The sequence below is a fragment of the Sturnus vulgaris genome, chromosome 1, assembly GCF_052056855.1.
Source record: "Sturnus vulgaris isolate bStuVul1 chromosome 1, bStuVul1.hap1, whole genome shotgun sequence".
Lineage (NCBI taxonomy): Eukaryota > Metazoa > Chordata > Aves > Passeriformes > Sturnidae > Sturnus > Sturnus vulgaris.
The window spans coordinates 155,629,064-155,653,126 of record NC_142243.1 but is presented as its reverse complement, the minus strand read 5'-3'; the positions used below and the strand labels follow the sequence as shown (position 1 = coordinate 155,653,126).

At 50.3% G+C, this 24,063-nt stretch overlaps 8 protein-coding genes across 9 annotated transcripts in view; 4 read left to right on the top strand and 4 right to left on the bottom strand.

The window, feature by feature from the left end:
* The window catches only part of LOC106863735 (feather beta keratin-like), a 29,159-nt gene that overhangs the window by 2,819 nt on the left and 2,277 nt on the right, over positions 1–24,063 (top strand). The window lies entirely within an intron of this gene.
* Positions 3,753–4,579, bottom strand: LOC148225617 (feather keratin 2-like). Its single transcript, XM_088180379.1, has one exon. It carries the CDS (start codon positions 4,561–4,563, stop codon positions 4,213–4,215), a length of 351 nt encoding a protein of 116 aa, XP_088036505.1. The 5' UTR covers positions 4,564–4,579; the 3' UTR covers positions 3,753–4,212.
* Positions 7,512–8,324, bottom strand: LOC106863730 (feather keratin 2-like). The gene has a single exon (XM_014893286.2). The coding sequence runs from the start codon at positions 7,954–7,956 to the stop codon at positions 7,606–7,608; it is 351 nt and encodes a 116-aa protein (XP_014748772.2). The 5' UTR covers positions 7,957–8,324; the 3' UTR covers positions 7,512–7,605.
* LOC106863729 (feather keratin 2-like) lies at positions 10,348–13,566 on the top strand. Its single transcript, XM_014893285.2, has one exon. It carries the CDS (start codon positions 10,348–10,350, stop codon positions 10,696–10,698), a length of 351 nt encoding a protein of 116 aa, XP_014748771.2. The 3' UTR covers positions 10,699–13,566.
* Positions 13,576–13,926, bottom strand: LOC148225616 (feather beta keratin-like). The gene has a single exon (XM_088180344.1). The coding sequence runs from the start codon at positions 13,924–13,926 to the stop codon at positions 13,576–13,578; it is 351 nt and encodes a 116-aa protein (XP_088036470.1).
* Positions 15,660–16,196, top strand: LOC106863728 (feather beta keratin-like). The gene has a single exon (XM_014893284.2). It carries the CDS (start codon positions 15,672–15,674, stop codon positions 16,020–16,022), a length of 351 nt encoding a protein of 116 aa, XP_014748770.2. The 5' UTR covers positions 15,660–15,671; the 3' UTR covers positions 16,023–16,196.
* Positions 19,078–19,428, top strand: LOC148225615 (feather beta keratin-like). Its single transcript, XM_088180321.1, has one exon. It carries the CDS (start codon positions 19,078–19,080, stop codon positions 19,426–19,428), a length of 351 nt encoding a protein of 116 aa, XP_088036447.1.
* Positions 21,882–22,522, bottom strand: LOC106863736 (feather beta keratin-like). The gene has a single exon (XM_014893291.2). It carries the CDS (start codon positions 22,486–22,488, stop codon positions 22,156–22,158), a length of 333 nt encoding a protein of 110 aa, XP_014748777.2. The 5' UTR covers positions 22,489–22,522; the 3' UTR covers positions 21,882–22,155.

Below are 24,063 nucleotides of genomic sequence, written 5' to 3'. Positions count from 1 at the left end.
ATGTCCAGCTGGGAAATTGGGAAATGTTGTTGTTGTCCCACCTGGGAGCAGGAGCCGCAGGAATTCAGGCACTGGTCACAAAGTCCTCTTGAGTAACACTGGATTTTGGGAGTGGGAAATATAATTTCAGTCCTCTATACATGAGTCCTCTCCTATCTCTTGAGCAATCTTCCCAAGGAATAACAAAACCTGGGAGGAGAGGAAGGCATGGAGAGTCCTGGTGTGCACAGGCCAAAGGTGGCCCAGGAAGAAACCGGATATTTCCCTTTAATGAGTTGCGCTCCTAAATCCTTATGGAATGGTTTGGGTTGGGAGGGAGCCTAAAATGCACCTGGTTCCATCCCCTGATTATCCCAACCCCTTTGTCCAGGCAGCTTTTCTCCAGAAAGGTGAATTCCATGGCCGTGGGATTTGGTTTAGGCAGAGCCATCACTCCCGAGGCTTTTCCAGGGTGGAGAGTCTTGGGCTCCCTCCCCGGGGCCGGGTGCAGCCCCCCAGGAGTAAGGGGATGCTGACAGTGGGATCCTGGAGGGAAGGGATGTGGCTGATGTATTTGTTTCCTGTGAGAAGTTTGATTTGACTGAAATCCTTGGAAAAAGGGTGTGGAGGGACAGGACACAGGGAATGGCTTTAAATTAACAGAGGGAATTTGGGATATTGGGAAGGAATTTTGGGGTGTGAGGGTGGTGAGGGGCTGGAATGGAATTCCCAGAGAGCCTGTGGCTGCCCCTGAATCTCTGGAAGTGTCCAATGTCAGGTTGGATGGGGCTTGAAGCAACCTGGAATGGTGGAAGATGTCCCTGCCCATGGCAGAATGTTGGAATTAAAGATCTTGTAGGTCCTTTTTCACCCAAATCATTCCACAACCATGGCCTGGCTGCTCTTGATTGCCCGAAGCTCCAAGGGCAGGAGGTGACAACACCCACAATTGGTGGTCCAGGGACTTTATGGATGGTGAGTAGTGACATGGAATTGGTGCAGAAGTGAGGGGTCTGTGGCACCCAGCAGATTTACTTTGGAAAATTTCTGAGTTTGTTCTCCTTATTGACACTTTTAGCACCATTTTGCCTTTGGATCATTGTCCCTCCCCTTTTGTCACAATTTATGTTTTGTGTTTCTTTGCCATTTCCCCTCTCTTTTTGTTAAAATTGATCCTTTTCCCTTTCCCCTCTATTTTTGCAAGCTCATTGCTCAATCTTAATAATTTCTTTAGACGGGGCTTTCTAACCAGGTGTTTTTTCATCTAATTTTTGGCAACGTTTCTCCCCCAGAAGGCCTTTGCTGGGTGGTTTGGTTTTGGCACGTATTCTGATTTATTCTGGTGGGGCTTTATGTATTCACTAAAAGGAAGAGGGTTTTGGGGTTTTTTTAATCTTCAGGGGTTTTTTTGGTTTTTTTTTTTTTAATTTATCTGCTTGCGGGTGTCTGTTGATGGATTGATTGCAGCTGGTTTTGAGGGTGGGGGATTATTATTATAAAGTGGAAATTCAGGGGCCCTGATTCCACAGGGCATGGAAAAGGTGAACAGCACTTTCACTTCCACACCAAAGTGTCGTGAAATTAATTGTTTAGGTTGATTAAACTCTCACTGTCAAAGGCACCAACAAAAGCTGGTTTAATATAAACTACATTTTATTATATTTTATCCATATAAAGTTTGATGGGAAGGTCCACTCCACTAATTGAAATCATATCCTAGAATAATTATAGTTGGGAATGACCTCCAAGTTTGTCAACTCGCTGCCTGGATGAGACATAAAAGGGAACATCAAATTAGAATTAATCTAGAATTATTTGTGTGGATTACGAAGGTTTAAGAAAGCTTAGTGGCATTTTATCGTGGAGTTATCATTGGTTCATCGTTGTCTTATCACTGGCCCTTCGTTCTTATCAGTGAAGTGGTTCATTAAGATTGATCATAATTAGAAGAGGGGCTGAGCCATAGGTTCCAGATGGCAAAATTGGATCTATTTTTACTGCAAGGAATTGAAATCTTGGAATCAGCTTCCCACCCCAACAAATTCCAAAAGGGCATGGAATTGTGGAATTGCTGAGGTTGGAAAAGCCCTCTGAGACTGAGTCCAACTCTTCCCCCAGCAGTGCCAGAGCCACTCTTAACCATGTTCCCAAGTGCCACATCCACATGGATGTTGATCCCTCTCAGGGATGCAACTCCACCAGTGTGCCAGGATGGACAGCCCTTTCTAAGAAGGAATTTTTCCTAATATCCAATTAAATCCCCCCTGGCACAACTTGACACCATTTCTTCTTGTCTCTTGTTCCCTGGGAACAGAACCCAAACCCACCTGACTCCCCCTTCCTCCCCTGAGGAGCCTCCTTTTGTCCAGGGTCAGATGATTCCCTCTACTCATCCATAATTTTCCCAGTCTCTGATCACTAATCATTGAAGTTTCCAAAGCAAATATTTCCAATACCATGGGAAATGGTTTTCAAACAAGCCCAGCCTGGCCTTGAACTCTTCCAGGGATGGAAGGAAGGCACAGGATGGTTTCTGTGGCCATTTCTTTGCCTTGGCCTCAGCACAAGGTACAGGAGATGCCTCCAACAGTATTGCTATCTTTTTTTTTGGTTGGTTGGTGTTTTTTTTTTTTTTTTTTTTTTTGTTTTGTTTTTTTTTTTGTTAGGATTGGGATTAAATGCGCAAGGTGGTATTTTTCGTTCAGACTTAGATGTTTATTATTTCTTATATATATTGCAGTTCTATAAACTGGGAGTTTTATAGTATTTTAAGCTAACAAACTAAAAATGGAGACGTATCTCTTTTTCTACAAGGCTTTTTAAGGATAAGCTGCTTACTTAAGAAATTACGCTTAAATTATTTTTACTTTTAACCTAATAACTGACTACTCGTGACTTGCAATGCAGACTTTTCAAATCGAATTTACAAAAAATCACCCAAACCTATAAAGAAGGTAAAGAAGATGGTGAAAAAGAAAGACTAGCCTTTGCCCTAAACCCTCTATTTTGCTTTATATATATTACTATATTCTAAAACTTTAAATTCTAGATTTTCCACCATGTGATATTACACACTGCTATTCAAACTACAAACCCATAATCTTAGTTCTATTATTCAGTTTTGGAAGCCTTCTCCACGGCCTCAGGTCAAATGCAGTGCTCACTTGGGGGTCAGTGCCTGTCAGTGCAGAAAGTCTAAAATTCTCAGTGACCAGGATTCCAGCAGGACAGTGATGGTGCCTGTGGAAAAGGGACCAGAGCCCGTTTGGTCAGTGCCTTACAGATTATGGAATGGGGACACTGAAGTCAGTGCTGAACCCATGGAAAAGAATAACACATTTTCCCCACTTCCTTTCTCTCCTCTTCCTATCCCCCTTGCCTTCAGCATCCTTTTCCATTTTTCCTTATGGATCGTGAGTGGTGTTGGGGGAGGAGGTTGGTCAAGGCTGTTCTGACAGCAGCAGATTTCATCGGAGCCCCATGTGGATGAGCACAACTGTACCCAAGCCTTGGTTTGGGCAATGGAAGGGCTTGTGCTGTGTTCTGAAAGGAGAAACTACACTAGTAGTTGTTTGGGCTGAAATGTTTCCCTGAGTAAGTCTTGGCACCTTGGAGGGTCGTGGCTTTGTTGGAATGAGTGGCTTGGTCAGACCGGAAAGAGGGTGAACACAAAACCCAAGGCCTGCTGGAACTGATGGAAAATTGACACCTGGAATTCAGGCCATGAGAGGTTCTCCCTTGGGAGAAGAAAGATAAAAGGAGTCATCTGAGGCTATGATGCAGGAAATCTTTATTGAGGCGGAAAAAAAAGTAAAAAGCAGGAGAATTAAATAAAATTAAGCTTGTCTGAGGTGCAATAGGACAACCATCAGCACAGATGCTTTGGTTGCAGATGGCTTGGCCAGAGCATCAAGGCCTTCCTGCCCCACAGTGGGAGCAGCTCAGGAGAGGTGCCCGATGGTCTCCAGTCTGGAGATGGGTTTGTCCAGAGGGGACTGGACAGAGCCAAAGGGATGATGCAGAGCAGGGAGCAGTGCAAGAGAAGGAGGCAGGTGGGCCATGTTTGCAGGCAGCACGGGTTGGCCCCTTGGCTACTGCCTTGCTTGGTGTCCTTAGAGAAGGAGCTGGAAGTGCTGAGCCCATTTGAGAGCCTTGAACTAGAGAGGCATCCTCAATACCTGGGGTGTGTTCCAGGGAGTGAGTGGTTGGTGTCAGGAGTGGTGCTGAGGGTCCTTAGCAGATGTAGCCGCCCCTTCTGCCATAGCAGCCCAGGCCTCCCAGTCCAGAGCCACAGCCCAGCCCATAGCCAAATCCACGGCCATAACCAAAGCCACCAAAGCCACCAAATCCACCAGAGATGGGCTGTCCCTGCACACTGAGTTCAGTGCCCACGGCAGCCGAGGAGGTGGATCCGACAGCGGTGCTCTGGGGGAAGGAGGTCATGATGGGTCCAGGCAGGGTGACCAGCACAGGGGAAGGCTGGATAACAACACGGGAGTCCTGGCATTGCAGGGCACAGGGCTCGTTGCAGCTGTTGGCCAGCGGGGTGGGTCCACAGGGTCGGCAGATGTTGTTGCAGGCCATGGGTGTGGTGTGGAGGGTCCCTGGAAGAGAGGGGGTTGAGGCAGTGCAGGGGTGTGGGGGTGTGAGGGATGGTGATGCAGGAGGGTGAGGGAGTGTGGAGGCTGTTGTGGGGCTGTGGGGAGGGATCAGGGCTGCTGAGGCTGGGTCTGAGCATGCTGGAAGAGAGGGGTCAGGGGTGCAGGAGCAGGAGGTTCAGGGGTTTGAGACTCACCTTGCTGTCCGCAGGAGCAGGAGGAGAAGATGTGAGGAGAAGCGTGTGAGGGAGAGAGGCTCTGGGCCGGCTTTTATGCTGGTTCTGGATGGGCGGGACAGCCTTGTCCCATGGCCTTGGGGCATATTTTAGGCAACAGCTGTTTCGTGACTGGTGAGTCATGAGGTGGGGAGTGTTTTCCCTCGCACAATTTTGATGCTGTATCCATCTGACCTTGGTGGCAGCTTTAATAATTTGGTATTTGGGTGGATGTGATTGTTCAGTGTGTTTCAGGGAGGGCTTAATAAACATCCTGGAGACCTACAGAACTACAATGTCAACCGGGAGGTAACTTTTTGGCACCTCTGTGCAGTGGTTTCTAGGTGCTTTATGAAGACTGGGACTCTCTTCTGTGCCACTGGATGTCCATCAGTCCTTGTGTTGCATCCAGAAATGCTGTGGGAGCTGCTGATGTCCTGAGGAGGTCACTCTGTGATAACATGGCCTGGTACCTGACAGTCTTCGTGATGGATGAAAGAGAGTTCATGGCATTTTGCTGTGAATGGGATTGACAGAGAATCTGAAAAATAAGAGCATGGTCGGGCTGAACTTGTTCCAATGTTATGGTCCATTTGTATTTCTCAAATTTACGTGACAACATTCTCTGTCATTTAAAGTGCATTCCTTGACCTGGTTAAGAAATCCAGTAAACAAACAACAAACCAATGCCCCATCCCCTTCTGCTGGGGCTGTGACCTCAATTCCCTTATTCCGCATTCAAGCCGTAAGGTTTCATAACTTGTGTTCTATAAATGTTAGTGTTGTCTTCCTTTGAGCAAAACCTAATAATTACTAACGGGCAGTCAGTGTGATCCTCTTCCCTCCCCTCTCATGGTTCCGGCGTGTCTTTGTAAATTCTGTGATTCCACGTCCTTCTCTTGAGGCCATTTCCATCTGACCTTGGTGGCAGCTTTTAATTCTTTTAATTGCAAATAGTAGCAACCAAATTCTGCTGTTGATGGTTCATGTCAGGGCAGGCTGAAGACGTGACCAAAACTTTGGAGAGCTGGGGTGTCATCATTTAGGTCATCCCGTGGTCCTCGTGTCCTGTGGTTTGTGGGTGTGTTGTAAAGAGTTGCCCCCAGTCTCTCTCAGCCCTGTCAGGCTGGTGTGAGCTTTGTGACTGTTCCTAGTATCTGGTTTTGCCCCTTCCATCACATTCCCTCCTTCTTCGTATTTCCCCAATCTGGCAAAATCTGACATTAAACCCTGTCTTTCCTATTGGTCGTGCTTTTTGGGTTTCTTGGTGCCCTTCTTAATTTTAAGGTTTTGATATCTAGGGCATTTTGGGTCCCAACTTAGGCTGAGGTGTGAGATCACTTCTCTGGGCAATATCTGATTGTCAGAATGAGGATTGGGCAGTTACACAATGTTCTTGGAGGTGAGCATTGCATGGTTCTCAACAACCCAGGCAAGTCCAGGTTGTGTCAGTGCCCAGAGTGGAGGCCTGAGAAAGGTCTGAAGGGCTGGGTCCAGAGGCCTGTGGTCAGTGTCCCAAAGTCCAGATGGCAGCAAGTCCCCAGTGCTGTAGCACAGGAGTTGGATCCTTTTGGGCAGCACTGAAAACCCAAGTGGTCCTGGACATCTGCTGGAGCTCGGCAAGGGCGGCTGCCAAGGGCTGTTTGTTGGTAGGAGTCATCCCAGATGGGATAAAATGTCAGTTGGAACAATTGTTTTCTTCTCCAAAAAAAGCTTTTGTGGTTGTGGTTGAGAAGAAATAAAGCAGGAGCTGTCCCTGTGCCATCATGTGTACAGGGACACCAAGTGTCCAAGGTAGGATCTGGAAAAGTGTTATGACCAAGCAGGGGGAGGTGACTCTGGCTGTCTGTTTAGCACTGGTGAGGTCGCATGTGAGGCAGTCCTGGCCACCCCAGTGTGAAAATTAGGTTGATTTAGTGAATCAAGACCGTTTCAGAACCAGCAATATTCTAAAGGAGAATATTTCCTAGAGGGGAGGCTGAGAGAGCTGGGATTCTCAAGGGACAAGGGTGGGCAGGGGGGTGTCATCAATGTGTGCAAATCTCTGATGGCAGAGATGAAGGTGAGGGAGCCTGGCTGTTCTCAGTAGTGCACACGTGCAGGGCAAGAGGCCTTGAGCACAAGGGAAAACAGATGGATTTCTGTGGGAAAAGAAGGCAAGAGTTTTTCAGTGTGAGGTTGGTGACAAGGGAGGAGGTGCTGGAGACTATGTTCGGAGATCAAAACACAAACTCTCCATGGTGCTGGAAACTCTGGTCTTGCTGGTCTTGCTTGTGCAGAAGGGAATGAAACACTTGCACTGCACAGTTCCTGCCCAAGTGAAAGGTTTTATGACTGTTCAGAGGGCTTGAGAGTCCTGCTGGGAAGAGTTTGTCAAGTGTGTGCTGGCATAAAGAGACTTTGCCAGAGCCGTGAGCAGGAGAGCATTGATGTGTCTAAGCCTTTGGTATATCAGGTGTTTGGCTTGCAAAATATTTTGGAAAGCTCCCCCCCTTCTCTGCTTCCTGTGCAGGTCTTTGTTACTATTTCCTAGAAGTGTTGTGCCCCTTTCCCTTTCACCAATGTCCTGTTGAGCCCTGGCACTGTGCTGGGTAGGGATGTGAGACCACTGGAATTCAAAAAGGAAGAGGAGGCATCTCAGGCTTTGATGAAGAAAAACTTTATTGAAGCAAGAAAATGAAGAGACAAGAGAATAAAGTAGAAGGGATCCAGTGTGAGGTGCAAACAGGGTGACCATCAGCTGAGCTGCTTTGCTTGCAGGAGCTGTTGCCAGAGCAGTGAGCTGGTGGTGTCAGGAGTGGTGCTGAGGGTCCTTAGCAGATGTAGCCACCCCTTCTGCCATAGCAGCTCAGGCCTCCCAGCCCAGAGCCACAGCCCAGCCCATAGCCAAATCCACGGCCATAGCCAAAGCCACCAAATCCACCAAATCCACCAGAGATGGGCTGTCCCTGCACGCTGAGTTCAGTGCCCACGGCAGCCGAGGAGGTGGATCCAACAGCGGTGCTCTGGGGGAAGGAGGTCATGATGGGTCCAGGCAGGGTGACCACCACAGGGGAAGGCTGGATAACAACGCGGGAGTCCTGGCATTGCAGGGCACAGGGCTCGTTGCAGCTGTTGGCCAGCGGGGTGGGTCCGCAGGGTTGGCAGATGTTGTTGCAGGCCATTGTGTGGAGGGTCCCTGGAAGAGAAGGGGTTGAGGCAGGGCAGGGTTGTGGGGGTTTGAGGGGCGGTGATGGAGGAGGGTGAGGGAGTGTGGAGGCTGTTGTGGGGCTGTGGGGAGGGGTGAGGGCTGCTGAGGCTGGGGCCAAGCGTGGTGGAAGAGAGAGGTCGGGGTGCAGGAGCAGGAGGTTCAGGGGATTGAGCTCACCTTGTTGTCAGGAGGAGCAGGAGTAGAATGTATCAGGAGAAGTGTGTGAGGGAGAGAGGCTCTGGACTGGCTTTTATGCTGGTCCTGGATGGGCAGGACAGCCCTGTCCCATGGCCTAGGGGCACTTTTAGGCAGCAGCTCTTGGCCGATGAGTTCTGAGGTGGGTTGTGTTTTCCTTCCCAAAGTTCTGCAGTTTCACGTCCTTCCCTTGAGGCAGTGTCCATCTGACCTTGGCAGCACCTCTTAATTGCCAGAATTAGAGACCAGTGTGTGTGGTTGTTGAGGGCGCGTGTCAGGGCACGTAGAACATTCAGGCAAAGCTGAGGAGAACTCGGGTGTCATCTGAGGTCGTTCCATGGCGTGTTGGGAACATGTCCAATTTGCATTCTTGCCTCCTGCCTGAAAGAACTCCCGGCTCTGTCACCTTCTCCATGTTTTTAGGACAGCCCAGACCCCAACCTCTTGGCCCAGTCATTCAGATCCTTCTCAGTACACCACACTGGACGCCTGGACTTGCCTGGGTTGTTGAGGATCGTGCAAGACTTGCCTCCATAAACCCAGGCAACTTCCAAATCCTCTTTCTGACAATCGGACATTGCCCAGAGAAATTATCTCACTCCTCAACACTCAAGTAAAGATCCAAGAGACTTTGAATATCAAATCCTTACAGACAAGAGGGACACCAGGATACCCTCAGAACATAACCAGTGGTAAAGGCGAAGTCTCCAGTAAGGCTTTGACAGCTGGGAAAATTGTGTGGAGAGAAGGAATGGGGTGGAAGGGGCAACACCAGATACTTGGAACTGCTGCAAAGCCCAGACCAGCTTGTCAGGACTGAGAGAGGCTGGGGGCAACTCTTCACTACATGACACAAGCCACAGCAAGCCAGCACCACAGGGTGGCCTCAGTAATGACACCTCAGTTCTCCAAAGCTTTGGCCAAGTGTTCATCCTACACCCACAACTTTTGAATCTGATCTCTAAAATGCACACTTAAAGACTGCTGCCAAGGTGAGATGGACACAGCCTCAAAAGAAGGACGTGGAATCACAGGATTCTACAAAGAAATGCCTGAATATTGGCAGAGAAGGAAAGACAAGGTTGTTGACTATCTCTAGTAATTAATGGTTATTTGCTAAGAGGAACTTAATCCTAAGACTCGAAGGATATAAATTGGGAAACCTTATGGCTTGAATGCGGAATAAATGAATTGACGTCACAGTCCAGCCTGGGAACAAAGAGATGGGCCCCATTTGCTCTTTATTTCTTAGATTTCTGAGTGAGGTAGGGAAATACATTTTAAATGACAGATTAGGTTGTTGTGTGAATTTAGGAAATCCAAACAAGTTCATAACAAGTTCAGCCTGAGCAGGTTCATGTTTCCCAGAACCTCTCAATTGATCCCATTAAAGATACAAGGCCATGAGCTCTCTTTCATTCATCAGGAATAGCTGCCAGGCACCAGGATCTCACCAGGTTATTGCAGAGTGACCTCCCCAGGACATCAAAAGCTCCCTCAGCACTCCTGAGTGCAACACAGTGACTGGTGGACATCCAGTGGCACAGAACAGAGTCCCAGTCTTCACAAGACACCGACAAACCACAGCACACAAGTACCACGAAAGGACAGCACTGATGACATTGCAAATCTCCAGGGCTATGGTTGCTTATTCAACTCTCCCTGACACACATTGAGCAATCAAATCCTCCCAAATACCAACTCATGAAAGTTGCTGCCGAGGTCAGATGGACACAGCTTTAAGAGCTGGACCTGGAATTGCAGAAATTCAGGAAGGAAAACACGCCCCACCTCATGACTCACCAGGCTGGGCCGTGCAAATACTCCCACCTAAAAAATGCCCCCAAGGCTATGGGACAAGGCTGTCCCGCCCATCCAGAACCAGCATAAAAGCCAGTCCAGAGCCTCTCTCCCTCACACACTTCTCCTCACACCTTCTCCTCCGGTGCCGACAACAAGGTGAGTCTCAAACCCCTGAACCTCCTGCTCCTGCACCCCTGAACCCTCTCTTCCAGCATGCTCAGTCCCAGCCTCAGCAGCCCTCACACCTCCCCACAGCCCCACAACAGCCTCCACACTCCCTCACCCTCCTCCATCACCTCCCCTCACACCTGACATCCCTCTCCTGCTTCAACCCCCTTCTCTTCCAGGGACCCTCCACACCACACCCATGGCCTGCAACAACCTCTGCCAACCCTGCGGACCCACCCCGCTGGCCAACAGCTGCAACGAGCCCTGTGCCCTGCAATGCCAGGACTCCCGTGTTGTTATCCAGCCTTCCCCTGTGATGGTCACCCTGCCTGGACCCATCATGACCTCCTTCCCCCAGAGCACCGCTGTTGGATCCACCTCCTCGGCTGCCGTGGGCACTGAACTCAGTGTTCAGGGACAGCCCATCTCTGGTGGATTTGGTGGCTTTGGTGGCTTTGGCTATGGCCGTGGATTTGGCTATGGGCTGGGCTGTGGCTCTGGGCTGGGAGGCCTGGGCTGCTATGGCAGAAGGGGCGGCTACAACTGCTAAGGACCATCAGCACCACTCCTGACACCAACCACGCACTCCCTGGAACACGCCCCAGGCATTGAGGACACCTCTCTGGGCCAAGCCTCTCAAACAGTCTCAGCACTTCCAGCTCCTGCTCTCAGGACACCAAACAAGGCAGTACCAAAATGGGCCAGCCCTGCCGACATGACCCATCTGCCTCCTTCTCTTCTCCCACTCTGTGCTCTGCATTGCCCCTTTGGTTCTGTCCAATCCCCTCTGGACAAACCCCTTCTCCCAGGCCAGAGACCATCCGGGACCTTTGCTGAGCTGCTCTCAGTGCAGGGCAGGTAAGCCTCGATGCTCTGGCCAAACCTCCTTCAAGGAAAGGAATTTGGCTGATGCTTGCCCTACCTGTACCTCAGACCAGCTCCCTTGCACTGGCTGCTCCTGAGTTTTCACTCTTCTACCTCAATAAAGTTTTCTTGCATCAAAACCTCAGATGACTCCTTTATTCTCCCAGGTTTCTTCCTGTCTCACTCAGCACTAAGCCAGGGTTGTAGAGGCCACTGGGGTGGGTGAAAAGGTGTACCAAGACCCCTTTTAGGTATTCTTTCTGCAGTTCTGTTACTCACGGCCACACTTTGCTCTTCCAGTGCATTATCACATGAAGCCTTCAGCTGTTGAAACACAGACCTGGATACGCTAATGCAGGTCTATCCTTGCCTCTGGCAAAAGCCCCTCATGGGTGGTGTGTTTAATTTTTCTGGATGCCAGTTGCTCCTGCCCATCATGGTCTTCTAGGTCTATCTCCGGCTCTGGTTGAGCAGGTCCATATCTTTCTTATTTTCCGTTCCCAGAGCTGAACACACATCTCCAGTCTCACCAGAGTGGAGCAGAGGAGCAAGATTCCCCCTCTTCACCTGCTGCCCATGCTGTGGGGATGAGCCCAAGGCATAGGGAGGTTTCTGTTCAGCACATTCCCATGGCAGGCATGTCCAGTTCTTCATCCACCATCACTCCAAGTGCTCCTCCTCAGGCTCCATCCCCTCATCCCCATCCTGTATCCTGCAGGTTTGGAATTGCTCCAATCCAGTTGGAGCAGAGTCTTCTCTGCTCTGCTCTGCTCTGGTCATATTGGAGAGCTCTGTTTATCTTTGAGTTACTGGAAATAAGGAAGACAAGACTGCTGGAGAAGATCAAGAGTGTGGCCTTGAGGATGATCTATGGCTGAAGGTTTGGGACAGCCATTGCCCATAACATTGGGGCATTTTTCGGGCTAGCTGCTCTTGCCTGGCTCAGCCTGGTGAGTTGTGAGGGTGGGAATGTTTTCCTTCCCAAAGCTCTTCAATTCCATATTCTGCTTTTGAAGCCATGCCCATCTTACCTTGGCAGCAGCTTTAGTGGGTTGGTATTCATTCCAACACTGGTGAATGAGGGAAGAGATGCAAGTATCCTGTACCTGGACTTGTGCAAGTCTCTTGTTCCTGTGCCAGACAACATCCTTTTCCCTAAGCTGGAGAGATGTGGGTGTTGGTTGGACTGTTTGGTGGGTAAGGAATGGGCGGCATGGTCTCACTCAAAGAGTTGTGGTCAATGGCTCCATGTCCCTGGTGAAGAATGGGCATGAGTCGTGACCACTGGAGACTCACGTTGGGATCATTATGATTTTGTGTAATTATCAGAAATCTGGGTGCTGGGATTTAGTGGGATGATGAGAAAAAGCAGGGAGTGCTCCAAGCTGAGTAGTGTGGTTGGTTGTCTGGAGAGAAAGGATGGCACCCAGAGGGGCTGGAACAGGTTGGAGATGTGGGATATCGTCAGTTTCATGAAGCTGAACATGGCTGAATGCAAGGTCTTGCATCTGGTTTGGAGCAATGCCAAACATGCCTGTGAACTGGACAATGAGTGGATTGAGAGCAGCCCAGAGGAGAAAGATTTGGGGTGTTGGTGGATGAAGAACTGGACATGCCCTGCCATGTTAATGAGCTGACCAGAAACTCCCCGTGTCCTGGGCTCATGCCCACAGCATGGGCAGAAGGTGTGGGGCGGGGGGACAGATTCTGCCCCTCTGCTCAGGCCAGGAAAGACTGGAATTGTGTGTTCAACCCTGGGACCTGAAAATAAGAGAGACACGAAGCAGCTTGAACAGATCTGAAAATGGAATATGATGAGGGTCTGGATCAACTGATGTTCAGCCAAAATGAACACACCATCCATGAGGGGCTTGCGCCAGAATTAAGGCTAGACCTGCATTAGTGTACCCAGGCCTGTGATTAAGCAATTTAAGTTCTTCTCTGTGATGCACACAAAATTTGCCAGTGTGTCCTAGAGGGTAGTGGAAGTGCCAAACCAATTCCAAGAGAGATGTTGGTGCAATTTACATCCTCCACAAATGGATTGTGGACACATGGATTTGTGCAAAGTATGGTTGGCACAACTTTGTCACAAAGAAGTTGAAGGAGACATCTCAGGTTGCAAGGCAAGAGAATTTTATTGAGGCAAAAGAACAGTGAGAGGCCAGGAGCAGCCAGTGCAAGGGAGCTTGCCTGAGGTGCAAGTAGGGTGACCATCAGCTGAAGTTCTTTGGTTGCAGATGGTTTGGCCAGAGCACCAAGGACGTCCTGCCCTGCTGTGAGAGTAGCCCGTCAGAGATGCCCAAAGGTCTCTGACTTGGGAGAAGGGGTTTGCAGCAGAGAGAGCTGGACCGAGCTAAATAGGTCATGCAGAGCATGGAGTGGGAGAGGAGGAGGAGGCAGATGGGCCATGTTTGCAGGCAGCCAGGGCTGGCCCCTTGGCTACTGCCTTGCTTAGTGCCCTGAGAACAGGAGCTGGAAGTGCTGAACCCATTTGAGGCGTATGCAATGCCTGGGGTGTGTTCCAGGGAGTGTGTGGTGTCAGGAGTGGTGCTGAGGGTTCTTAGCAGTTGTAGCCACCCCTTCTGCCATAGCAGCCCAGGCCTCCCAGCCCGTAGCCACAGCCCAGCCCGTAGCCAAATCCACGGCCATAACCAAAGCCACCAAAGCCACCAAATCCACCAGAGATGGGCTGTCCCTGAACACTGAGTTCAGTGCCCACGGCAGCCGAGGAGGTGGATCCAACAGCGGTGCTCTGGGGGAAGGAGGTCATGATGGGTCCAGGCAGGGTGACCATCACAGGGGAAGGGTTGATGATGACGCGGGAGTCCTGGCATTGCAGGGCACAGGGCTCATTGCAGCTGTTGGCCAGCGGGGTGGGTCCGCAGGGTTGGCAGATGTTGTTGCAGGCCATGGGTGTGGTGTGGAGGGTCCCTGGAAGAGAGGGGGTGAGGCAGGGCAGGGCTGTGGGGGTGATGGAGGGGTGATGGAGGAGGATGAGGGAGCATGGAGGCTGTTGTGGCGCTGTAGGGAGGTGTGAGGGCTGCAGAGGCTGGGTCTGAGCGTGCTGGAAGAGAGGGGTCAGGGGTGCAGGAGCAGGAGGTTCAGGGGATTGAGCTCACCTTGTTGTCAGGAGGAGCAGGAGTAGAATGTATCAGGAGAAGTGTGTGAGGGAGAGAGGCTCTGGGCTGGCTTTTATGCTGGTTCTGGATGGGCGGGACAGCCTTCTCCCATGGCCTTGGGGCATTTTTCAGGCAGCAGCTCTTGCCTGTCTCAGCCTGGTGAGTCATGAGGTGGGGAGTGTTTTCTTTACTTCGACTCCTCAACTCCATGTCCTTCACTTGAGGCTGTTTTCATTTGACCTAGGCGGCACCTCTTAATGGATAGAATTAGTGACCATTATCTTGTTGGTGATAGCACATGTCAGGACATGTACATGAATCTACCAACGCTTTGGAGAACTGGGAAGTCATCACTGAAGTCATTCTGTGGCATATTGACAATATGCCAAGGTCAAATAGACAAGGTCTCAAGACAAGGACATGGATTACAAAACGCCAAAAATATTCGCGCCCATCATGACAAAGGAGAGGAACTCGCTGACTGCCCTCTAGTAATTATTGGATTTTGCTAACAGAAACACAGATTATAGGACAAAAGTTATGAAACCTGATGGCTTGCATGCAGAAGGATGAAATTGACATCACAGAGCAGCTGCAACAAGAAACTGATGGCATGAGGTTCGTTCTTCATTATTAGATTTCTGAATGAAGTGTAGAAATACAATTTAAATGATAGTGTATGCTGTGGTGTAAATGTGAGAAATCCAAACAAACCAGAACACTGGAGCAAGTACAGCCTGAAAAGACTCTCATTTTCCAGATCCCGTCTCTTGATCCCATTCAAGACACAAGGCCAGGAGCTTTCTTCCATCCAAGCACTGAGATCTTGCAAAGTGACCTCCCCAGGACATCAGCAGCTCCCTCAGCATTCCTGGGTGACACAAAATGACTGATGGACATCCAGCGGCAATAAACAGAGTCCCACTCTTCACAAGGCACCGACAAACCACAGCACACAAGTGCCACAAAATGACATCACTGATGACATTGCACTGTTCCTGGGCTCTGGTTGTTTATTCAGCACACCCTGAAACACACTGAACAATCAAACCCTCCCGAATACCAGCTCATTAAAGCTGCTGCCAAGGTCAGATGAAACCAGCCTCAAGTGCATGACTTGGAATTGCAGAACTATATGAATGAAAACACTCCCCATGTAATGAACTTCATGCCAGGCTGGGCCAGGCAAGAGATGCTGCTGCTTCCAAAACGCCCCAAGGCCATGGGACAAGGCTGTCCCACCCCTCCAGAACCAGCATAAAAGCCAGCCCAGAGCCTCTCTCCTCACACATATCTCCTCACACCTTCTCTTCCTTCTAACAACAAGGTAAGTCTCAAGCCCCTGACCCTTCTGCTCCTGCACCCCCGACCCCTCTCCTCCACCACGCTCGGACCCAGCCTCAGCAGCCCTCACCCCTCTCCACAGCCCCACAACAGCCTCCACACTCCCTTACCCTCCTCCATCACCACCCCTCAAACCCCCACACCCCTGCACTGCCTCACTCCCCTCTCTTCCAGGGACCCTCCACACCACACCATGGCCTGCAACAACCTCTGCCAACCCTGTGGACCCACCCCGCTGGCCAACAGCTGCAACGAGCCCTGTGCCCTGCAATGCCAGGACTCCCGCGTCATCATCAACCCTTCCCCTGTGCTGGTCACCCTGCCTGGACCCATCATGACCTCCTTCCCCCAGAGCACCGCTGTTGGATCCACCTCCTCGGCTGCCGTGGGCACTGAACTCAGTGTGCAGGGACAGCCCATCTCTGGTGGATTTGGTGGCTTTGGTGGCTTTGGCTATGGCCGTGGATTTGGCTATGGGCTGGGCTGTGGCTCTGGGCTGGGAGGCCTGGGCTGCTATGGCAGAAGGGGCGGCTACAACTGCTAAGGACCATCAGCACCACTCCTGACACCAACCACCAGCTCAGGGGTCTGGCAACAGCTCCTGCAAGCAAAGCACCTCGGCTGGTGGTCTTCTTACTTGCACCTCAGCACAAATTATTTCCACTTCTTTCTCCTGATTTTTAATTCTTTTACATCAATAAAGTTTTTCTGCATCAAACCTGGGATGTCTCCTTATCTTTTATATTCCAATGGTCTTGCATTCTCTCCCACTATTTTCTAGAGCTCTACAGACCGTTGAGCGTACTTGGAAGAGGGTGACAATACTTTTTCTAACATACATCTCAAAACAGCTAATAACAAAGGCTGGCACAGGAAGGGACATTTTGCAGAATGTGTCGCACACTCTGCAAACTGCTACACCAAAGGTTTTGACACAGCAGTTCTCTTTGAACAAAAATGGAAAAGTCACTCCATGCCAGTGCACACTTGATAAACTCTCTTCCTGACCAGGACTCTTTAAGCCTTCCAGCAAAGACAGAAACAATATCAATCATTCAGGCAGGAACTCTGTGGTGCAACTGCTTCAACTGCCCTGCTGAAGCAAGACCAGCAGGAGCAGAGTTTCCAGTACCTTGGACAGTTCAGATTCGGCACTCCCAGGATCTCCCACCTCTTCCACTCTGTGGCCCTCTCACAATGAAAGGTTCTTGTCATCTTTGCCGATGGAATTCCATCTCTTTTGCTTGGGCCTTTGCTCTCTTGCCCTGCACGTGTGCACTGCTTGTGAACAGCCGGGCTCCTTTGTCTTCATTGCCCATCAGGGATTTGCACACACTGATGACATCCCCCCATCCATCCTTGTCCTCTGCGAGTCCTGACTGTCTCAGTTTCTCATCTAGGAGTCATTTTCCAGGCCCATTTGTATCTGAGTGGTCCTGAGCTGGTCTCACTGGGGAGCCCAGAATTGCCCACAACACCTCAGATTGGACCTCACCAGTGCTGTGCAAACACCAGCAGTCACCTCCCACTACCTCATCCCAGCACTTTTGCACATCTTGCCCTGGAACCTTGGGGTCCCTTTTCCCACAGGGGTACAGGGACACCTCCTGCTACATTTCTTCTCACCCACAACCACAAAGGCATTTTGGGAAAGAAAGCTGTTGTTGCAACTGATAACCATATATTGCTTCCTACCTGCAATGACTCTCTCATTCCTCCCAACAAACAGCACTTGGCAGCTGTCCTTGCTGAGCTCCAGCAGATTCCAGGACCACTCAGTGTTGGCCGAAAGGATCCAACTCCTGGACTACAGCACTGGGGACTTGCTGCCATCAGGATTTTGGGACACTGACCACAAGCCTCTGGGCCCAGTTCTTCAGATCTTTCTCAGGCCACCATGCTGGACACTGACATAACCTGGACTTGCCTGGGTTTTCAAGGATCATGAAATGCTCACCTACAACAACCCTGGGCAAATCCTCTTTCTGACAATCAAAAGTGGCCTCAGCCCTTTGCACTCAGCCCCAGTAAAGACCCCAATGTCCCCAGATATTAAAACCTTAAAATTAAGAGGGGCACCAAGACACCTACAGAGCACAGTCAACAGGAAAGATCAGGTCTAGTGTCAGGCTCAGCCAGGTGGCATCAAGGTGGGGAGCAATGGAATGTGAGGGAAGGGGCAACAGTTCTACACACCTGCAAATCCCAGAACAGCCTGAGAGGGCTGGGAGGGAATGGAGCCTCTCTTCAGAACACAACCACAAACCACAGCACACTAGTGCCACAGGGTGACCTTGCAGATGACACCCACACCTCCCCAGAATTTTGGCTGTTTATTCAGCCCTCCCTGGCACTCACCTTCAGAGCAAACCCTCCCAAATGCCACCCACCCTCAAATAGCAATAACTCACACTTAAACACTGCCCTCAAGGTCAGAAGGACAGGACCTCAAGAGAAGGACATGGAATAGTGGAATTCCATAAAGGCACACCCACATCATGACAGAGAGGGAAAGGAGAGCACGCTGACCATCAGGTAGCAATTACTGGGTTTTGCTCACAAGAAAGCAATATTACAATTTACAGGATATAAATCATTATGAAACCTGATGGCCTGAATGCAGAATAAGGGAATTGATGCCACAGACCAGCCTGGGAACAAAGGGATTTGGCCCCGTTTGTTGTTTGTTATTGGATTTCTGAATGAGGTCAAGGAATGCACTTTACATGTAAGAGTATGTTGAAATTAAAATTTGAGAAATCCGGGTAGACCATAAAAATGGAACAGGTTCAGCCTGAATAGCCTCTCGTTCACCAGATCTTGTGGTCCCATTCAAGACACAAGGCCAAGACCTCCCTTTCATCCATCAGGAAGAGCTCCAAGGCGCTGGAATCTTTCCAAGCTGTTATTGCAGAGTGACCTTCCCAGGATATCAGCAGCTCCCTCAGCATTCCTGGGAGAAACACAATGACTGATGGACATCCAGCAGCACAGAAAAGGAGCCCAATCTTCACAAGGAACCCACAAACCACAGCACATGACTGCCACAAAATTACCTCACTGATGATATTGCAAATCTCCAGGGCTCTGGTTGTTTATTCATTCCTCCCTGACACACATCGGGCAATGAAATTCTCCCAAATACCAACTCCCATGAAAATTGATGCCAAGATCAGATGGACACAGCATCGAGAGCAGGACATGGAACTGAAGAATTGCATCACAAAGGAAAACACACCTCACCTCATAACCTCATGCCAGGCTGGGCTAGGCAAGAGCTGCTGCTTCCAAAATGCCCCAAGGCCATGGGACAAGGCGGTCCCACCCATCCAGGACAGCATAAAAGCCAGCCTAGAGCCTCTCTCCCTCACACACTTCTCCTCACACATTTCTCCTCCTGCTCCTGCTGACAACAAGGTGAGCCTCAAGCCCCTGACCCTCTCGCTCCTGCATCCTGACCCCTCTCTTCCACCATGCTCGGCCCCAGCCTTGGCAGCCCTCACTCCTCTCCACAGCCCCACACTCCCTCACCCTCCTCCAAACCCCACACCCTGACCTGCCTCACCCCCTCTCTTCCAGGGACCATCCACACCACACCCATGGCCTGCAACAACCTCTGCCAACCCTGCGGACCCACCCCGCTGGCCAACAGCTGCAACGAGCCCTGTGCCCTGCAATGCCAGGACTCCCGCGTCATCATCAACCCTTCCCCTGTGCTGGTCACCCTGCCTGGACCCATCATGACCTCCTTCCCCCAGAGCACCGCTGTTGGATCCACCTCCTCGGCTGCCGTGGGGAGTGAACTCAGTGCCCAGGGACAGCCCATCTCTGGTGGATTTGGTGGCTTTGGTGGCTTTGGCTATGGCCGTGGATTTGGCTATGGGCTGGGCTGTGGCTACGGGCTGGGAGGCCTGGGCTGCTATGGCAGAAGGGGCGGCTACAACTGCTAAGGAGCCTCAGCACCACCCCTGATACCAACCATGCACTCCCTGGAACACACCCCAGGCATTGAGGATGCCTCTCTCATCAAGGCTCTCAAATGGGCTCAATGCTTTCAGCTGCTGCTCTCAGGGCACCAAGTACAGCAGTAGCCAAGGGTCCAGGCCGTGCTGCCTGCAAATATGGCCCATCTGCCTCCTCCTCTTCTCCTGCTCCCTGCTCTGGGTCTCCCCTTCTGCTCTGTCCAGTCCAGTCTCCTGCAAACCCTTTCTCCCAAGCCAGAGAGCATTTTTCACCTCTGCTGGGCTGCTCCCACAGTGGGGCCAGAATGCCTCAATGCTTTGGCAAAATCTTCAAGGAAAGCTACTCAGCTGATGATCACCCTGCTCACAACTCAGCCCAGCTCCCTTCCACTGCCTGCTCCTGAGTTTTCACTGTTCTTCAATAAATTTTATTTGCAATGCAACCTCATGTAGCTCTTTCTTTCTTGTCCGAGGACTCTTCCAGTTACACTCAGTGCTAAGGCAAGTTTGTGCAGGCAATTGATGTGGGTGAAAAAATACACCAAGGTCTGTCTTAGGAAATATGGCTCCAGTTCCACTACCCCCAGCACACTTTGGTCTTCCATTGCACCATACAAACCCTTCACTTTCTTGAAACCGGGCCTGGATACAGTAGTGAAGGTCTTTGCCTGTCTCTGACATAAGCGCCTCGTGGTCTCTCTGTTCACTTTTGGCTCCTCATGATCTCCCAGGCTCATCTCCAGTCTGCTTGAGGAGGTTCTTGTCTTCCTTCTCATGAATGGCCCAGCATAGGAAGTCATGAGTTGGGGATTCCTTGCCTTCCTCCTCATCCGCAGTGTCACGTCCTGCTCTTGGGGTTGTATCCATCTGACCTTGGTGGCAGTTTTTAAGTTTTAGAGAACATATTCTGGTATTTATGGCTCATGTCAGGGTGGGCTGAAGAGGTGACCAAAGCTTTGGAGATGTGAGGGGTAATCACTGAGGTCACTCCATGGTACTTCTGTGCTGTTGTTTGTGGGTATGTGAGGAAGACTTGGAAGAGTTGCCCCCACTCTCTGGCAGGCTGGTCTGCATTTTGCAGCTGTGCCAAGTAGGAGGTGTTGTACCTTTAATCACATTCTCTCCCCCCATGCTTTCCTCCCAGCTGGCAATGGCTGACATTGTACCAACTTTTTCCCATTGGTTGTGCTTTGTGTGTGTCTCGGTGACTGTTTTGTTTTACAGTTTTGATATCCAGGGTATTTTGGGTCATTTCTTGTGCTGAGGTGTGAGGTCACTTCTCTAGGCAATGTCTGATTGTCAGAAAGAGGATTTAAAGGTTGCCCTGGATTGTTGGAGGAGAACATTGCATAATCCTTCATAATCACCCAGGCACATCCAGATTGTGTCAGTGCCCAGTGTGGTGGTCTGAGAAGGGTCTGAAGAACTGGGCTCAGAGGCTTGTGGTCAGCGTCCCAAAGTCCAGATTGCAGCAAGTCCCCAGTGCTGTAGCCCAGGATTTGGATGCTTTTGGCCAGCACTGAAAACCTGATTTGTCCTGGATATCTGCAGGAGCTCAGCAAGGGCAGCTGCCAAGTGCTGTTAGCTGGGAGGAGTCATCCCAGGTCGAAGTAATGTCACTTGGAACAATTCTTTTTCTTCTCTGAAAAAGCTTTTGTGATTGAGAAGAAATGGACCAGGAGGCGTTCCTGTGTGGGAAGAGGGACCCCAAATGTCCAGAGAAGAAGTGGGAAAAGTGTTGTGACAAGGTAGGCGAGACGTGACACCCCTTGTGAGGTGTTATGAGCAGTCCTGGGCTCTCCAGTATGAAAATAAAGTCTATTTAATTAATCTAAAGCATTTCAGGGCCAGCAGTGTTCTAAAGGGGCTGGAGACCAGCGATTCCCAGGGGACAAGGATTGACAGAGGGATGTCATCAGTGCTTGCAAATCCCTGATTTGAGGGATGAAGACGACTGAGCCTGCCTGTTCTCAAGCAGTGCACACGTGCAGGGCAAGAGAGCAAGAGCACAGGTAAAAGAGATGGAATTCCATGGGCAAAGATGACAAGAACCTTTCATTGTGAGGGGGGCCACAGAGTGGAAGAGGTGGTGGAGTCTCGAGCCTGGGAGTGCCAAATCTGAACTGTCCATGGTTCTGGAAGTGTTCTCCTGTTGGTCTAGCTTCAGCAGGGCAGTTGAAGCAGTTGCACCACAGAGCTCCTGCCCGAGTGATTGATGTTGTTTCTGTCTTTGCTTGAAGGCTTAAAGAGTCCTGGCCAGGAAAAGAGTTTGTCAAATGTGCACTGGTATGGAGTGACTTTTCATTTTTGTGCAAAGGAGAGAATTATTGTGTCAAAGGCTTTGGTGTATCAGTTGCAGAGTGTGTGACACATTCTGCAAGATGTCCCTTCCTGTGCTTCCTGTGCCAGGCTTTGTTGTTAGTTGTTTTGAGGTGTACGTAAGGAAAAGTGTTATTGCCCTGTTCCATATTCTCGAGTGGCTTGTTCAGCTCTAGATTGCGCTGGGTGAGGATGCGAGACCATTGGAATACAACACAATAAGGAGGCATTTCAAGATTGATGGAGGAAAGGTTTATTAATGTAAAAGAATGATTAGTAAAGAGAAAGAACTGGAAATAATCTGCAAGTAGCATGACCATCAGCTATAGTGCTTTGCTTGCAGGAGTTGTTGCCAGACCCCTGAGCAGGTGGTGTCAGGGGTGGCGCTGAGGGTCCTTAGCAGATGTAGCCACCCCTTCTGCCATAGCAGCCCAAGCCTCCAAACCCGTAGCCAAATCCACGGCCATAGCCAAAGCCACCAAAGCCACCAAATCCACCAGAGATGGGCTGTCCCTGAACACTGAGTTCAGTGCCCACGGCAGCCGAGGAGGTGGATCCAACAGCGGTGCTCTGGGGGAAGGAGGTCATGATGGGTCCAGGCAGGGTGACCAGCACAGGGGAAGGGTTGATGATGACACGGGAGTCCTGGCATTGCAGGGCACAGGGCTCGTTGCAGCTGTTGGCCAGCGGGGTGGGTCCGCAGGGTCGGCAGACGTCGTAGCAGGCCATGGGTGTGGTGTGGAGGGTCCCTGGAAGAGAGGGGAGTAAGGCAGGGCAGGGGTGTTGGGGTTTGAGGGGTGGTGATGCAGGAGGGTGAGGGAGTATGGAGGCTATTGTGGGGCTATGGGGAGGGGTGAAGGCTGCAGAGGCTGGGTCTGAGCGTGCTGGAAGAGAGGGGTCAGGGATGCAGGAGCAGGAGGTTCAGGGGTTTGAGGCTCACCTTGCTGTCCACAGGAGCAGGAGGAGAAGTGTGTGAGGGAGAGAGGCTCTGGACTGGCTTTTATGTTGATCCTGGAGGGGTGGAATAGCCTTCTCCCATGGCCTTGGGGCATTTTTCAGGCAGGTCATACCTGTCCCAGCCTGGTGAGTCATGAGGTGGGGAGAGTTTTTATTTGTACACTTCTGCAGTTTCATGTCCTGCTCTTGATGCTGTGTCCATCTGACCTTAGAGGCAGCTTTAGAGTGAGCGTTGGTATTTGGGAGGATGTGATTGTTCAATGAATGAATAAACATCCAGAGCCTTGGAAATTTGCAATGCCATCAGTGAGGTAATTTTGTGGCACTCATGTGCTGTGGTTTGTGGGTTCCTTCTGATGACTTGGCTCCTCTTCTGTGCCGCTGGATGTCTATCAATAATTTCGTTGCACTCAGGAATGCTGAGGGAGCTGTTAATGTCCTCATGGAGGTCACTCTGCAATAGCTTGTAAAGGTTTCAGGATGCTTTCTGCTGGGTGAAAGAGAGCTCTTGGCCTTGTGTCTTGAATGGGATCAAGGAGAGCATCCGGAAAAGCAGAGGCTGTTCAGGCTGAACTTGTTCCATTTTTCATGTCCAATTAGATTTCCGCAATCTACACAACAACGTAGGCTGTCATTTAGAGAATATTCCTTGACCTCATTCATGAATCTTCTAAACAAACAACAAGCCCATGTTTGCCCAGGCTGGTCTGTGACGTCAATTCAGTTATTCCACATTCAAGCCACAGGGTTTCATAATTTATAACCTCTAAGTCTAAACATTTTGTTCGTGTTAGCAAAAGCTAATTGTTACTAATAGATGATCAGTGAGCTCCTCCTCCCTCCTATGTTATGGTGCTGGTGTTCCTTTGTGGAATTCTGTGATGCCAGCTGTTTTCTTGAAGTCTTGTCCACCTGACTTTGATGACAAGTATTAGAGGTTAAAGGAATGTGTTCATGGCCTTGTCAGGGCAAACTGAAGGCACAATCAAAGCTTTGGAGAAGTTGGGTGTCATCAGTGAGGTCATCCTGGGGCAGTCAGGTTTTGTGGTTTGTGGGTGCATGTTGCTGGCGGGTTTTTGGGGTCCCTTTGGGATCCCTAAGACTGTTTCTGCAGCCCTCAGCAACGGACTGCAGCCCTCAGTGACGGAGCATGTTCCTGAGCCTTGCCCAGATAGAATTTTGGCTCACGGCAAGCTCTCAGACCAGCGGGGTAAAGGGACCCGAATATGTAGAAAGGCACAAATCCATAGTTTATTCTATGAAGGCATCCAGTCTAGCATATACAACGGTTAGGGTTTTACAGGGGTTTTTATATCTTTTGAGAGTTTTGCAGTTTGCACCAATTAC